This window comes from Sapajus apella, unplaced genomic scaffold (assembly GCF_009761245.1).
Source record: "Sapajus apella isolate SASKATOON/1434 unplaced genomic scaffold, GSC_monkey_1.0 scaffold2, whole genome shotgun sequence".
In the NCBI taxonomy this organism is placed as follows: Eukaryota; Metazoa; Chordata; class Mammalia; order Primates; family Cebidae; genus Sapajus; species Sapajus apella.
In genome coordinates this window covers 88,417,914-88,435,409 of record NW_022436942.1, presented here as the reverse complement: position 1 = coordinate 88,435,409, position 17,496 = coordinate 88,417,914, and the positions used below count along the sequence as shown (strand labels likewise).

At 43.5% G+C, this 17,496-nt stretch overlaps 1 protein-coding gene across 17 annotated transcripts in view; it reads left to right on the top strand.

Annotated features, from left to right (window-relative positions):
* Positions 1 to 16,823, top strand: part of RIMBP2 (RIMS binding protein 2) — a 315,585-nt gene extending 298,762 nt beyond the window's left edge. For 11 of the 17 annotated variants that reach the window (XM_032244292.1, XM_032244259.1, XM_032244278.1 and 8 more), the window contains 5 exons: positions 316 to 484; positions 4,929 to 5,032; positions 6,517 to 6,588; positions 13,240 to 13,374; positions 15,483 to 16,823. In XM_032244292.1, coding sequence (XP_032100183.1) covers positions 316 to 484; positions 4,929 to 5,032; positions 6,517 to 6,588; positions 13,240 to 13,374; positions 15,483 to 15,671 — 669 coding nt within the window. In that variant the 3' untranslated portion in view covers positions 15,672 to 16,823. Of the gene's footprint in view, positions 1 to 315; positions 485 to 4,928; positions 5,033 to 6,516; positions 6,589 to 13,239; positions 13,375 to 13,889 lie in introns of all 17 variants that reach the window. The other 6 variants (XM_032244314.1, XM_032244368.1, XM_032244378.1 and 3 more) reach the window with 2 other exon arrangements.
* Positions 16,824 to 17,496: the final 673 nt, after the last annotated feature.

Here is a 17,496-nt window from a genome sequence, read left to right as displayed (position 1 = left end):
CGGGAGAGTGGGGTGTCATCACGCACCCCTTTAATGTGCGTGGCCTTAGTTACACACATTCATCCATGCAAACACCCTGATGAGAAAGAAGCATGGCAGGCTGTCCAAACGCTAGATGGAAAAACTGGCTCTTGAGTCTCAGAGCGAGGGTTACATGTATACATCTACAGCATACATGTGGGTCACCTATGCAGGTGATTTGTGGTATTTTAAAAGTATGTTTAAAATATGTTACTCTACTCACCGTGAGTGAGACTAGTATATTTCTGAACCAATCAATGACAATGCTGGACTAATTGTCTCCCGTGGTTCTAGGTTTATGGCGATAAAGATGCCGATGGATTCTACCGTGGGGAAACGTGTGCCCGGCTTGGCCTTATTCCTTGTAACATGGTCTCGGAAATACAAGCAGATGATGAGGAGATGATGGATCAGCTTTTCAGACAGGGTTTCCTCCCTCTGAACACACCTGTGGAGAAAATAGGTAAGTGCAAACTTCTCTTCGACCTTGGCCTGTGAGTTTTATCGCACAAAACACCTGCCGCTCAGAGAGGCAGACAGTGATGAAGAGACCCCAGGTGGCACCATTTAAACATGCAAAGTCATGGAAGTGTTGACCAGTGATTTTTCTTGGGCAAAAACTCACTCTACAAACCAGGGCTGCCAGTAGTCTCCTGCGTGCTTTAGGGATACATGTACACCTAGGTGAGAAGACATAGATGATCTATTGGGTGATGAGGGACAGTCTGGCTTGTGAAAAACTGATCACAACTAGAAAACACACAATGAACTGCTTCCTGGTGATATGCTCTGAACGTCAGCCTGTCTACAGTACATCTCAGAGGGTGGGTGGGGGAGTGCTGCGCCTTTTATTCTTTAGGTGACCTTTGCTTATCCAAAAGGCACAAAAGCTCTTTCTCTTTAGTTTGGGAAGACATGAAACTCCTTCATTTATCTTAAACCATTTATCTTAAACTGCAAGCACCAGTGAGAATGCAGCAAAACTGTTTTCAGTGACTTTTAAGCAACATTATGAGTAAAATTTTTTTTCCATGTGCAACGACCATGTAGTCATTTAAAAAGCCTCTGTTTTCTTCTAAAAAGCTGTGGAGAGACATCAGTTTTATGTCATTCATATTTAAAGTTTAATACTTCAGAACTTTAGATCAATTCTAAATCAGACTTCAAAGACAACAGACTCCAATAACACACGTCAACCTTTTCTGGCATCAGTAAACGCATTGTGTCAAGATAGAATCCACATCTAATAGTCGAGGTTTAGTGTGAATCTTACCCACACTAAAGCTGTGAGACTGAAGATCACTGAGCCCTACACCCCTACCCACTTTTGTTACGCTCCCCTTTCCTGAAGTTGACTAAGGCTCTTTCAAAGGGAATACAGGCCCTGTATCACAGACCCAGAAACTATACAAGAATTTATGTAAGGAACAGTAGCTTGATTTATGTTATCAATTAGATTAAGTGTTTTTTGTTCTATTTTTCCAAATGTGGATGGCCAAGGGAACCTCGCCTGACATGTCTACTTGCCCGTCCATCACCAGAAATGATCGTCCTTAGTGGTGAAAGGCTGAATGTGATCCCCCTAAAACCAGGTGCAGACAGGGATGCCGGCCCTCACCACTGCTTTTCGGCATCATCCTGGAGGTCATAACCAGGGAGACGTGGTGAGGGAAGGCACACGTGGTGCACAGAGTGGAAAGGAAGGAACACAACGTTTTCTGTTCACAGATGACATGGAAATCTACTTAGAAAAGCTCCGGAATCTCAAATAATGAAAAAGCTCCCAGAACTATGGTGTAGCAACATCAGTGGATGCGAGGTCGATGAACAAAAATCAGTTGTATTTCCATATGTGAGCAATGAAAATTTGGAAATTAAAATTTTTAATAGTGCCATTTACAGTAACACAACAAAACCTGAAATGCTTAGGATTAAATCTAACAAAATACGTGCAGTATTTGTATGCCAAAAATCAGAAAACATGAAAGAAATCAAAGGATACCTAAATAAATGGACAGAAACATCATGTTCATGGACTTCATACTGTTACGTCAGATATCCCCAAGTTAGCCTACAGACACAGGGCAAGACCATTCAAAATCCGTGCTGGGATTTATGTGAATCAATAAGCTAATTCTAAAATTTATATGGAGAGGCAAAGGAACTAGAAGAGCCAAAACAGTTTTTGAGAAGAAGAAAGTTGGAAGATTCACATAACCTAATTGCAAGCTTACTGTAGAGGTATGCTAATCAAGACAGCATGGTATTGGAGAGAGGCCAGAAACATAGATCAATGGAACAGAATGAAGTACAGAAACAGACCAGCGCAGATGGAGTCAACTGATTTTGGACAAAGGTTAAAAGGCAATTCAATATAGAAAGGATAGTCTTTTCAATAATTGGTGCTGGAATTACTGCATATCTATAGACCAAAAATGAACCTTAATCCATACTCTCACCATATTAAAAATTTAAATAAAATAGAACACACTTTTAAGTATAAAAATTAAGACTATAATACTTCCAGAAGAAAACACAGGAGAAAACCTTATAACAATCAGGCAAAGATTTCTTTGACAGAACATTAATGCATGACACATAAAAGGAAAAAGTCAATGTTAGGCTTCACCAAAATTAAATACTTCTGCACTTAAAAATACACCATTAATGGAATAAAAAGACAGCCACAGGCTGGCAGAAAATACTCGCAAGTAACCCACTGGAAAAAGGACTTGCATTCAGAATACACAAAGACCTTTCAATACTCATCAATAAGTAAACAACCCAATAAAAATATGTATAAAATATTTAAGTGACCTTTCACCAAAGACAATATGTGGATGGCAAATAAGCATGTGAAAAGATGCTTAACATCATCATCAGTGAAACACAATTAAAACCACCCTGAGGCACCAATGCACACCCACTGGGAAGGGCTAAGGCTAAAATGACTGGCCCCCGCAGGCATTGGCACAAGTGTGCCAGGCGGGCCTCTGCACTGCCAGTGGGAGTGGACAGTGGCATTGCCGCTCTGCCAAGTTTGCTGGTTTCTTATAAAGTTATATATACACCTGCAATACAGCCCAACAACTCCATTCCTATGCACTTACCCAAAAGAAATGGAAACTTATGTTCAGGCCAAAAAACCCTTTGTCTGAACGTTTGTTAATAGTGTTTTGATGAACAGTCATCAAAAACTGGAAACAATGCAGGTGCTTTCAGCTGGTGACTGAGTGATAGATCGAAGGTGCGCGCACCATGGGGCCTGCTCAGCAATGGAACAGGACCACTGCTGATACAGCCAGTGACATGGGCAGATCTCAGAGGCGTCATCCAAATGAAAGAAGCCTGTCTCAGAAGCTACATTCTGTATGAATCGCTTTCAGTGGCATTCTGGAAAGGGCCAAAGTCTGGGACAGGAAACAGATCAGCGGTTACCTGGGCTGGAGTGACCACAGACGACCATGACCAGCCTCTATCTTGATTGTCATGGGGTTTCTGGACCATCAGTGCTTATCACAACGTAAAGAACTTCAGGTTAGAGAGAGAGGGCCTTAGTGTATGTAAGTTCCACCTCAGTGAGAAGCACATGTATGTTGTTATGCCACCTTTCAAAATTCATACTTGTGACATTCCCTGTATCATGAGCAATGCTTAGAGGCCCTTTAACCTCGGAATAAGGTTATAATGCAAGGAGACGGATGTGCAGGTCCTACAGAGGACACAGGTGCACAGAGGCGTGCATGCATCCTTAAACTACAGCAGTGGCTCCTAACCAGAACCCAGGGGGAGGGTAACCTGGAACGTTGCAGGTCTACACAGCTGCCCCCTATACCTGCTGAAAACCACTGAAAAGCCACATCGCTGACTTTAGTTGCTGTTAAGATATTTGCCTTTGATAGTTTTTACCTGTACGTTTGGAATTCCCAAAATAAATGTAAGCAAAAGGTGGGTGTGTTTTAGAAGACACACATAAATGCCAACTTTCGCCAGGAGGAGCGTCCTCCACAGCCCCACACCTTCAGTCTGACAGGTGCTTCACGATTGGGCCAGATTCCCCGGCTCTCCTCTGTGGCCTCCTTAACACGTCCTGAGAGTTTTCACCTGTTATCTCAGGACGTGTTAAGGAGGCCACAGAGGAGAGCCGGGGAATCTGTTATCTGCGTGGAGCCTAGGGCAATTCCTCTGTAGTCCCTTCTTATGCTTCTGAGCGTGCTGGGATGACACCCGGGCCCCTATCCGTGGCAGAGACAGGGCCAGGCTGTGGGAATGCACCTCTAAGCGGTCTGTGCAGAGGTGGCCTCTCTCCATGGCAGCTGCTAACCCACACTGGAAGGATGCTGGGGAAGCAGCGTGAGGGGTGGGCCACCAGGCCGGGCAGAGCAGGCATCCCTGTTGATATTCTTGCCTCTCCTGAGGACAGTGCCTTGGTTTTGCCTCCACCGGGGGGAGCACGATGTGACTGTGTGGCACCCCCAGTTACGCACACAGGCACTTTTAAAACTGGGGGGGGGTGGCTTTCCCAGAGCAGCGGGCACCCCGTGCCCTCTGCAGGGCTTCCTGGGCCACGGGCTCCCCGTGCTGGCCAAAGCCGTGTAGATTCGCTGTAGGGGAGCCCCATGCTTCATGTGAGTCTCACTGGCTTAGTGGACAGCCTGGGGAAAGGAAAACATTTATGTTGCCCTAAGGGGGAGAAACGCACCACAGCAAAAATATAAGAATGTGGAGTCCAGGACAGCTGACCCAGAGTAGGGGTGTCTACTGATGTGAGTGCCCAGAGGCATGCAGCCTGTCAGCGGTGCCTGGTCTCAGCCACATTGGCCATGTGTGCCATGGAAGGAGGGGGAACAACACTGATTTTGAAATAACCTCATGATGGCTTTCCTTTCCCCTTGTGATTTGAACAGAGAGAAGCAGAAGAAGTGGCAGGCATCATTCAGTATCAACTCGGAGAACGGTGGCCCTGTATGACTATGACCCCAGAGAAAGCTCGCCCAACGTGGATGTTGAGGTACCAGTCAAACACTGCTTCGCTAAGGACACGAAGCCATACCTACCCCTTCCCTGGTGGTACACCACACTGGGGCCCTGTGTGCTCACCTTCCCATTCCTTCCCCCGAACCGTCTGAGGAAAGGGCTGCCAGCCGGAGGTGATGGCTGATACAGAGATGGCCACTCGGGAGAGAGGTCATGGGGTTCCCAGGGACACAGCCAGCCCCTGACAAGCCCTGTCCCTGTGGCCCAGATTTTCCTGTGCCATGACAGAGCAATCTGTCACCCACATCTAATGGTGATGTCACATGAGGGCCATCTTTAGGAGAGAGATAAAAGCCCATCACACGTGGTCAGCAAATGAAAGCAAAGCACTGAGGCCCCACACGTAGAAAAGCAGAGCAGAAAGCAGTGATGTGTGAGGTCGCATCGCCCAGCACAGCTTGGGGTGCCTGGCATCATGAGGGCTGAAACCACTGCCTTCACAGTGAGAGATGGGGTCTCCACTCTCTCGAGCCACCAGCGGAGAGGACAAGAGGTATGTGAGCCCATGTGACACGGTACTTCGCTCTCTCTGACAAGCCCCTGGCTCTCCAACTATATTCCCTCATTTTTACATTTAGAGAGAAAACATTTTTGGTGATTTCTGTTGTCCAGGGTTATGTTTCCATGTTCTGCTGGGTGGCTGTGAACTAAAATGTGCTGGGACAGTTGGACTCCTGAGGGCATTGAGTGGTGTTTGAACTGCCTGCCTTGGGGCTGCAGCCCGGCCCAGAGTAGACACTGCATAAAGAGATGTTTAGGCTGGGTGCGGTGGCTCACGCCTGTAATCCCAGCACTTTGGGAGGCGGGCAGATTGCTTGAGCTCAAGAGTTCAAGACCAGCCTGGGCAACATGGCAAAACCCCATCTCTATAAAAAAATACATAAAAGTTAACCAAGCTTAGTGGCACATACCTGTAGTCCCAGCTGCTCGGGAGGCTGAGGCAGGAGAATCGCTCGAACTGGAGAGGCGGAGGTTGCAGTGAGCTGAGATTGCGCCACAGCACTCCAGCTTGGGCCACACAGTGAGATCCCATCTCAATAAATAAATAAATAAATGCTTAATTAATAGTCGAGTGGGTTTTAAAATACTCAGTGAAAAGATATTTATGTAATGGTCGTTACACTCCAGAGAATATTTCCCTAATATTCCAGGTTTTTACCATTAACAATTTGACTAGCTTTAAAAATGTATTACCAGTAGAACATGGTAATAATCTTGAATTTCAGCCAAAATCAAACTGCTGCAGCGTTCACCTTTTCGGTGGACATTATCTGGGTTAGTGTTCACTTTCCAGAAGACTGTGAACAGAGCTATGCATTAGCTTATACCTTCCTTTGACTGAAAGAGTAGCTCAATAGCAGAAATTCTCAAATAGGGAGGAAAAGCATGGAGAACTTATTTTTAAAAAACTACTTTTGTATAGGAAAATGCAATTCATTTTATGTTTCATCTCCACAGGCTGAACTTACATTTTGCACAGGAGATATTATTACAGTTTTTGGTGAAATTGATGAAGACGGATTTTATTATGTAAGTTTTTGAAATATCAAGAAGTATCACTTGATTTTTATATTCTTTTTCATTCATCTTGTGCGTTTTGTTTTGCTTGTCAGTTCCTTCTCTGAAAATTGGGCATGACGGTCACATGGCTGCTGGACAGCTTTGTGGAGCTGACTTGTCTCTCTGCTGAGTTGCAGACAGTCTAGAAAGTCGGTCCTGTGAGCGTCACTGTTTCTTGCTTGCTAATTCCAGTATTTTCAATGGATATAAATTGTAAACAAAACAAATACATTCACATTCTTGTTTTCTAAATTGCTGCCACCCAAACATTTACAAAACAATTTAATTTTGAGATTATTTATTGCATAGGTCAGAAATAAATTTTGGGAAAAGAAATAGAAATAAGCAAAAAAATACATCAATAAAACCCCACAGATTTCAGGACTTCTCCCTTCCCTTTTGTCTAGAGCCAACTGCTGTTAGCAGCAGGGGCCTCCCCTTCCGGGCGGATTCAGGCCAGGACCTGAGAACCACCCCTTCCTTTTCCATTCCCCTGGAGCCTGTCTCTAATACTCCCTGGGGCAAAGAAGGGAGGGAGCGGGGCGGGGTGATCCCAGTGTTTCTGCAGCTGGGGCATCTTTGCAAGTAGCTGCCCCTCCCAACCAGAAGCTCTCGGGGCCACTTAGGACCCAGTGCAGAGCCCGGTGGGGGGTCCCCATCTACCCCACCACCTTGCTCAAAATCGGTGAGAAATGATGGCGTCCTGGACAGTAGGTTTCTCTCTGAGTCAAATAGGTGCTACAGCCACAGGCACATGTGGAATTCCCAGGCTCTCTCCTGTGTCTGGTTTCTGATTTTTCAGAGTTCAGTCCTTGGTGAGGATAGTCATACTTTGTCACACATGTTTCAAATAGTTCTTTACAGCTCAACCTCTGCTTTTTAACTTTGTGTGTGTTTGGTTCTTCATTTTTGTTTTATTAAGGAAGAATTTTAAGTTTTTATGTGGTCAAATATTTCTGCCTTGGGGTGGGGGTCATACCTAAAAGATTCTTCAAGGCAACAGAAATAATCACCGCATTTTGTTTCGGTTTTATCGTTTCATTTTCCACATGTAAATCTTGAGTATTTACCATTTTTTCCTAACTGTGAGAACTAATGTCTCAACACATTTATTAAATAATCTGCACTTTACCTACATAAAAAATTCTTTAAATAAAAAATTTGTTTTAAAATTAAAGTCCATAAATATTCTAAGTATTAAATTCCTATTTATACTTAGCGTATTTATGGATTTTAACACTACTCCATGCTATCTTAATTATTGTATTTTTATAATGCATTTTGATATTTGGGAGGGATTTTACAGAGTCCCACTCCCACAACAAACCTATAATGCTTTGTTTAGAGGTACACTTAGCTGTTGGAAGAAATGGACACAATAATTGTCTTTCAATTCTTACATAGCATGTGTCTCCTTTAAAAAGTTTTTCCTTTCATCTGTCAGAAAAGATTCATAGATTTATTCTTACGCATCCTTTATATATCTTAAGTTTATTCTTAGGAATTATATAGGTGCATGGTGGCTCACACAGAGGGGCCAAAGCCAGCTGATCACCTGAGGTCAGGAGTTTGAGACCAGCCTGGCCAACATGGTGAAACCCCGTCTCCACTAAAAATACAAAACTAGCCATGCATGGTGGCAGGTGCCTGTAATCCCAGCTATTTGGGAGGCTGAGGCAGGAGAATCACTTGAGCCTGGGAGGTGGAGGTTGCAGTGAACCGAGATCACGCCATTGCACTCCAGCCTAGGTGACAGAGTGAAACTCCATCTCAAAAAAAAAAAAAAAAGGAATGATGTAGATCTTATTGTGATTGTGAATTTTTTCCCCCTACTATATATTCTGGTTATTTAGAAAACATGTTGAGAAGTGTATGTGTGCGTACTTGTCCCCCACAAATCATTTTCCAGAATGCATTTATTTCTGTTATCACTTGATTCTCTTGGGTTCCCCCAAATTGTGATTATTTTGCCTCTTCACCAATATTTATAATTGTCATCGTTTTTGTCTTATTGCATCACTTAGAATAATTCTGAGTAACGGAGATGAGGAAATCTGTGACTTGTTATGTATTTTAGTAGGAATACCACTAATATTTTACACTATTATATGTAGGTTAGACTATCGGTAAAGATAGATGGTATTTTTCATTGGTAAATTACTGGCCATCAGATATTATTTTTAAGGCACTGGATTTGATTTGCTGATATTTTATTCAGAAGTTATATTTATATTCCAGAAATAATAATGATCTGTATTCTTTGGATACCTTTGTTGTGGGTTTTGGTATCAGGATTATACTAGAATTACCAAGTAAACTAAGAAGATTTCAATCTTTTTCTATGCTTTGGAGCAGATTAAATGACATGCGAATAACTGTTATTTAAAAGTTAGAATCTGCCCAAAGATCTTTTAGGTTCAGTATCGTTTTAGACTGCAGTTGCACAAAAGTTTTCAATTGCTTAAATGGTTACCTTTTTATTAAGTCAGTTTTTAACAATACGTATCTTTAGAGGAACATGCCTTTCATTTGTATTTTCAGATGCAGAAACAATTAGCATAGTGCTTTCATGGAGTTTAAAAAGATTTTTCTAACTTACCTGGATGCTTCTATTCCTGAGTTATGCTTTATCTTCTTCGTTTCTTGAATAGTCTTGTCTAGATTTTTATATTATAGTGGGAATCAGATCTAAATTAATATGAAATGTATGCTTTTATTTACCTCTCCTCCAAGTAGTTTTAGTAAAATTATTTTGCTGGTCATGTTCACTGAGTGGACTGCCCAGTCCATTTCCTTATTTCTTATTTGATAAACAACAGCGGACACCTAATTTGGTACCAAAAATCTTAAATTTCTTATAACTTTGTTTTCTGACATCTATAACCTTAAATATCTCAAGAGCGCAAACTCAAATACTCCATGGATCCTGATGCTGTAATGTCACCCTCCTTTCTCTGTTCCGCCATATCCCCTATCAATCAGTAGGACAAGCAGAAGCAGGGACCCTGAGGGACACCTGCTGTTCCACCTGGCCCTTTTCTCCTATTTCATAACTTACACTGGTCCCCATTAAGTCACTGAAGACTTCCAATGCCCCATCATATTTTAAACCTCATGCTGTTCTCGCATAGCGCAGCACCTCGATATCTGAAACCTTAAATCATGTTCCTTCCTATGTCAAAAGCAAGGCATCACGTGGCGTACTAAGGTTATCTCGGAAGATAACCCAGGGAAGTATGCCAACACGAGTGGGCCTCTCACTGACCGTGGCACGGAGAACACCGGGGGGGCATCGATTTTGGTGCTTCCTGCCTTTCAGCCTATTCCAGCTCTGTCTGGACGTTAGGTCTCCAGGTAGTTACTGTGTGGCCTCAAATAGAGACGTGGTGGGAAATGAGGCTTAGGTGAGAAGCAGAGATCAGATTAAGGAGGGACTCTAAGGAGGGAAATGTTGAGATGAAATTTTTTTTAAAGAAAGTTATTCTGTAAAGGGTTTTGATGGCACATGTTTGAAGCTGGGTGGGAGTGGGTCCAGGAGGCTGGGTAACATGCTGTATGGAACCATCCAGGGAGGGAACATGGCCTGAACTACATCAGTACCAGGGGAGGGCAGACAGAGGCAGACTCAAGATGATGTGATCCAGAGCTCACACAGTCAGAGGAACAGAGAATGTCGTCCAGCCGGAGCCTCAGATTCTGACCTAGGTGATGGGTTGCTTTGAGAACACAAGAATAAGAACATTGCTGAATGGAAAACCTGCTTTAGAAACTCTCGAGCTTGAGGGGTATGAACAGGACATCTGAGCCTCTCCAAATGGAATGAAACAGACCAAAGCAGTATTCATGCCCTGAGTGGCTCCAGTCAGCACTTGTGACGCAGCAGCACGTGGTGGCAGAGGCATCAGACGTGGGGAAGGGAGTGATGTGGCATCATGTGCACTCTGACGTGGGTTTTACTAGGACTACGTGTGTTCAGCCCAATAGGACAGGAGCAACACCCAGTGCAGGCCATGCCACCCACTTCTACCCAGCTAGAGCAGGGCTGGCCTGGAGCCCTGGCTTTGCAGGACCTCTGCAGGTCTGTGTACACAGGCCTCTTGTGGTGTGAGCATGACATCAGTGGAGATTTGTGCATAAAGTTGCATGTGTTCACAGAACATAGTCCCCAAATATAAGCCAACGACTCCATCTGCTGCTCAATCAAAGGAGGACTCTTTTTTAAGGCTGGAGGAGAGATCTGGCTGTTGGACCTAATGAGGGGACTTGACTGGTTATAACTTTTGAGTGGCTTTGTGTTTACATGTTGTTTAAAACCCTTGTTAGGAAGAAATCGCCAGGGGCACCCGCACAGTGAAAGGATAGGTGGCCTAGAAACAGGCTCTAACATCAACAGAGAAACATAAGCTCATAATGGAGCTGGAGTGGGAAGGCCCAGGGCAGTTGCAGGTAAGTAAGAGGAGAGCTTGGATCTTCAAGGTCCTAGCAGAAAAGTGGGGCAGGGCAGGGCAGTGAGTGTGTGCCTGGCAGGGCTGCTGGACAGGAGGATGCATGAAGTATGTGGGGTAGCCTCTTTCAATTAATTTTTGTGATAAAAATCTACATAAAATTTACTTAAAATTGGCCAGGTGCAGTGGCTCAGCTTGTAATCCCAGCACTTTGGAGGGCCGAGGCGGGCAGATCACCTGAGGTCAAGAAGTTTGAGACCAGCTTGGCCAACAGGGTGAAACCCCGTCTCTACTAAAAAAAGTACAAAAATTAGCCAGGCATGGTGATGCATGCCTGTAATCCCAGCTACTTGGGAGGCTGAGGTGGGAGAATTGCTTGAACCTGGGAGGTGGAGTTTGCTCTGCGCAGAGATCATGCCACTGCACTCCAGCCTGGGTGACAGAGCGATACTCTGTCTCAATTTTTTAAAAAAAGATCTAAAATCATTTTTAAGTGTATACTTCAGTAGTGTTAAGCACGTTTACATTGTTGCGCAACCAATCACCACCATCCGTCTCTAGAAGTGTTTCCATATTGAGTTCAGTAGCAGTGGCACCAGCTTACATTCCCCCCAGCAGTGCACGTATTCCAGTTTCTTCATAGCTTTACCATTTATGTTCCATTTTTTTTGACAGTAGCTATTTTAATGGTGTGAGGTGGTACCACATGGTACCACCTTTTCAATTGCATTTCCCTAGTGATTTGTGGGCACTGGCCATCTGAATCTCATTTTTGGAGAAATGTCTTTACTTGGGTTTTTTGAAGTTCTTTACATATTCTGGATATTAACCCCTTATCAGATATATGATTTGCAGACGTTTTCTCCCATTCCATAGGTGCTCATCACTCTGCTGTGTCCTTGGCTGCACAGGTGTTTTGATGTAGTAGACTCCTTTTGTCATTTCCTAGATCTTATAAACAGAGAAACAGGATCCCATGTTGCACAGAGCCAGCCAATTTTGAACTTGGTTTAGGCACTTGAGAGGCAGAAGAGAGTTTGGGGAAGTGATGTGGTGACTTATGAGCCACTCGGTGCAGATGACCAGCAAGGAGTTGGACTTACGGATCTCGACTTTAGATAAGGCATAGATATGTAAATGAGTAGAGAGATCTGGAAGGATACATACCAACCTGAAGCAGTAATGTCTGAGGAGCTATCAATAGACAGGGCAGTGGTCATTGGTCTGGGCTGGTACGCCAGGCGGTGGTCATCACTGGTCTGGACTGGCGCGCCGGGTGGTGGTCATCACTGGCCTGGGCTGGTGCGCTGGGCGGTGGTCATTGGTCTGGGCTGGGGCTGGCGCACTGGGCGGTGGTCACTGGTCTGGGCTGGCGTGCCGGGTGGTAGTCATCACTGGTCTGGACTGGCGCGCCGCGTGGTGGTCATCACTGGCCTGGGCTGGCGTGCCGGGCGGTGGTCATTGGCCTGGGCTGGCATGCCGGGCAGTGGCCATTGGTCTGGGCTGGGGCTGGCGCGCTGGGTGGTGGTCATCACTGGCCTGGGCTGGCGCGCTGGGCGGTAGTCATCGCTGGCCTGGGCTGGCGCGCTGGGCAGTGGTGCGGTGGTCATCGCTGGCCTGGGCTGGCGTGCTGGGCGGTGGTGCGGTGGTCATCGCTGGCCTGGGCTGGCGCGCTGGGCGGTGGGGCAGTGGTCATCGCTGGCCTGCTGGGCGGTGGTGCGGTGGTCATTGCTGGCCTGGGCTGGCGCGCTGGGTGGTGGTCACTGGTCTGGCCTGGGGTGCTGAGAAGTGGTCACTGGTCTGGGCTGGGGTGCTAAGCAATGGTGTTCTTAGCAGCTCCTTAGTGCCTCAGATCAGCCAAGCCCGAGAACCACTAAATGACGAAGTATTTCCTTCAGTAGCCTGATCCTAAGAATCACAGGGGCTCCTTGTCCAAAAGGCAGATTCCTCACCTCCCCCCGGACAGGCAGAATCAAGACCCCAGCAAAGGGGCCCAGCACTCTGCATGTTGCTGAGGAGAATCTGGAAACCTCCATTTAGAGTCCTTTCGAGTCCTGCCACTCTTGAACCAGAATAAACTCAACATATACCTGTACTCTGAGCTGTATTCCTTTAGCTAAAGCAAGATGTGGGTTTCTAGAAAAATAAACAGTTCTGCCCCACCCCTGTGTTTTAGGGGGAGCTGAATGGGCAGAAAGGCCTTGTGCCCTCAAACTTCTTGGAAGAAGTGCCTGACGATGTCGAAGTCTATCTTTCTGATGCTCCATCCCACTACTCTCAAGACACACCAATGCACTCAAAGGCAAAAAGGGTAAGCAAAGCTACTCAGCCTCCTTAATCTCTGTCCTGCTCTGCCATACGTGGTCTTAATACAATCTTTGCACTGATATTTTTATATGTTGGGCCGAAAAGCATATACCCTGATTTTTTTTTTCTCTCTGCCCTTCCATGGGGGTTGTGCCTAAAAATCCTTAAGTCTAAATCTTACTCATTTTACCAAAAGAATGATCCTTTCAATTCTAATCAATCTGCCTTTGCTAACAAAGAAATGTCCCATCCTACATTATAGAAACACATTTCAGTTTGATCAAGAGTGAGAAGGGGATGGCTCCTCTTCAGATTTGGTGGGCATTAAAGGTAGTCTGCCCTCCGTTAGGATTTCAGTCCTCTTCACAGGATCCAAGGCTTCTCAAGCGTATTTAACTATTAGATTACATTCATGTTTAGTATCTCATTTTTATTTTATTTCATCACTGCAAGTTTTTATATATTATATTTTTATATATATATATATTTTTATTTCTTTGCTCATCTGCTTGGAAACAGAAGAAGAGTGTTCATTTCACACCTTAATCAGGCAATGTAGCCTTCACGTAAGTGAGCAACTGAAGATACCGATAAAGATACCAACTTAAGCTACCTTAAACGGGCCAATGTGGTAGACTTAAGGCTTCCTTGTGGGGTTAAAAAAATAAGATAAAAAGAAATATGTCTCAAAAACTTATTGGACCTAAATAATTAGAATATTACTTGGTCTCAGTTGTAAAGCAACTGAATTTATAGTGAAGCAAAACATCTTTAATAAGCATTTCCTACTATTTGCATTAAGAACATTTGAAAGGCCAACATTGGGAACATATTTCTTAACCAGCTAACTGTGTGTTTACATAGAGAGCTGCATATTGCATTGTTAGCCACTGTTGGAAAAAGCACAACCTAACAAACATGTTTACTATAGGAAGTTCTCCTTTAAAAACTTAACCCAAGGTCAAGCAGATAAGTAGTGAGCCCGGGTGACCAAGTGTTGGCTCTAAACCTCCAAATGCTGGCTCAAACTGCCAGAGTGTGTTTTCCTTAATTAACCATGCCTCTACCTTATGAGAGAGCTATGCTCCTCCTCAAAGCACAACCATTCTGAGAGAGACGTTGGTGAAGGATGGATTTGCTGTTGGTATACCAATGCAATACTAAAAGTTTATGAAACATGCAGCTCACATGATGCATTAGACGGAATAGATGGTATCTTCAGGTGTACTTTGGGATGCTTTACTAGGTGTTTTCCATTAGAATTCGACCTTGATTTTAAATCCAAGCAAGCTTGAAGCCCCTTGGCTTATAGCATTTGCCTGCCGAATACTGAACGCTCACATGGCAAAAGCTGCTCTGGAGAGGTGGGGGCCAGAGGAATGATGGTGCTCTGTCAACTCAGGCACATACTTAGCTGTAAAAGGAAGTGAGGCAAAGTCGTCCTGCAGTGTCTACCCCTCTGAAGCACTACTAAGCACTTAACGTATACTGAAATATTACCATGCTATCTACTGAGGAAAGTTCATGTTCAATTATTTGGAAATAATGAAAGCATCCACTAAGGGCCTTTAAGCTTTCTTTGATTGTAATTAAGGTTCATTTTAGTTTTTTTCTTTTTTTTCTTTCAACCAGTGTGCCATCTCTAATATTTCTATAGTATATTAACCAACCCAGGAATGCACTTTAACAATATCAGGATTTTATATAACCAAATAGTTTCAGATACAACAAAATTCCCCTTAAGAACTTTTGCTTTTAAGACTACTGATGGGTACTCGGCCAACTTTACTATCAACCTAATTTGAAATCATGTTTCCCCTGCCCTTAGTCTTCATTTATGAAGTGAATTCTTACCTGCCTTAGCTTTGCCAAAGCAACGGCCACCCCCGCACTCCCTTGAGACAGAGACACGGACCCCACTCTTTCATGTCTGGGTCCTCTCTCTGCATGCTGTGGGGGAGGACCTTTGCTTCTTGTGGCACAGTTTAACCAAAAGAACAAATGAACCCCCTTGACCTTTCCTGGTGGGAAACGGGGACAGTGCGATGTTACCAAGTGAATTCTGTTGTTGGCGCTCACACACTCAATAAACTGTAACACTGTACCTACTAGGTTCCTCCTGAGGGTTCAGGTACAGCAAGGAGAGCTCCATCCCCCACAGTCCATCTCCATTCGGGGTCACCTACGTCATCTATGGGTTCTGGTAGTCCTGGGAGAGGCAGGGAAATGTCCTCGAAAAAGAAAAAGGGGCTGCTTTCCAAAGGCAAGAAACTGCTGAAAAAGCTGGGTGCAGTGAAATGATTCATGTGCTTCCGGACAACTTCCAAATCTATGTAATTTTCTTTAATTCCAAACTAGGGCTTTCATGACTCAAGTACTTCCTAAAAAAACCCAATCTTCTCCCCTGACACCAGTAGAGAAATGCACTTTTGCACTACCATCCACTTTATACCAACCGCGAGAACAAAAGAGGAGCGGTTGCCCTCTGTCACCGCTGGCAGTCTGCTCTCATTGTCCAAGCTCTGATTTGGGAAGTGGGAGGGGATGTCTTATTAACAAACAGGGGGGCGCATAGCTATCACCTGTAGCTCCCTCCCTACCTGTAATTCCAGTCTTTGTGCATTTGTCATCCGCCCTTAAAGGAATGATTTTCAACCTTTCTCCCTTCTCAAAATGCTTGCCTCATAATGCATAACTTTCACTTTGACTCTGGTCTTGAAATTCCTAGTTTAATTCGCCTTGATGTTCTGCCTTATAAATGCACAATGATTTGTACTGTCTAATAAAAATACAGTGTATACTTTGTATGTGTCGTGCATTCAGTGGTCTTCATCCTCACTGACACAGTGGTTCGAAATCAAGTTGTACAGGCTGTGCATTTTAAGATACTAGTTTCAGTCTTTCAAAGCAAGCCAGGCTACACACAGAAAATGTTTACTCAATCATTCAAAAGAGAGAAAAGGCGAGAAAGTAACTTTGTTTGGTAAAGCACCAGTACTCCAACCTTCCAGAAAGCCGATAATCTCCATTGCTTTTAATGTTCTATTTTGTGGCATGATTTTCTGTTACTTTTGTTGTCAAAATGCCATACCCAAATACACACCAATGAATGGCACACAAGGAATTCACATAATGCATATGCCACACCAAAAACATATTAAATTTAAATCTGCTCCAAATGATTCCATACCCATCTTCATCATTGGCATTTGAACAAAAGACTTACAAGTTGCTGGCAGATGTATTTGATGGTTACTATTTTGTAATTTTGTCCACTTGTAAATTGTTTTTACTCTTTATACATACTTTCCAGACTGCCTTTCTTTTGTAATTTATGGACGGTTTATAAATGAATGACAAAGCTTTCCCCACTGTGTCTTCAAAAACTATATTATAAATTGTAATATAATAGTATGTGGTAGATTTATTAAAAGGAAATTAACGTGTGGTTAAGCTCTGTGTGGGTGTGTGCATGTGTACAGTTACTGTAAAATATTTTCTAGAAATAAAATTTGTTATTTTATACAACACTGTTTGTTTTTATTCTCTTTGTTTAAACATTTTCTCATAGCAGGATAACTGAATTCCTTTCTCTTATGTTTACAAGAAGCACCATAACTTTACCGCTTCTGGGACTATTTTTTAAATAATTTTGGTCTATGTTTTGGGAGGCATTGACAAAATGTTGTGACTCTCTTTAACAGTGCACTCGGTGACAAACACGAGTCAGCATAAACACTTCCGCGATGAATTCAAACAAAAGTTGTTAATTCCCTCTGGCAGTTTTAGAATTAAAGTGAAATTAATGAACAGCTACCACAACATAATATACCAAATATAACTTCATAATATATCAAATATAACTTCCCAATTATACAGAATTTTCCTAAAGCCTTAAAATTATTTTAGAATTCGCCAAATAACCAGATGTTTTTTCCAAAAAGACGTAAAACCAATACACTTATGGCAAGATGAAAATACAGTTCAAGTACCTAATTTCACGAAACTATAATTTATCTCATAATTGCTACCATAATATGTTTTCACCTGTATTTATAGGAAAAGTTGAAGAATTGATAACAAAAAGCATCTAGAACCAATGTTTCTCTTAATCTTTTGAAAATAT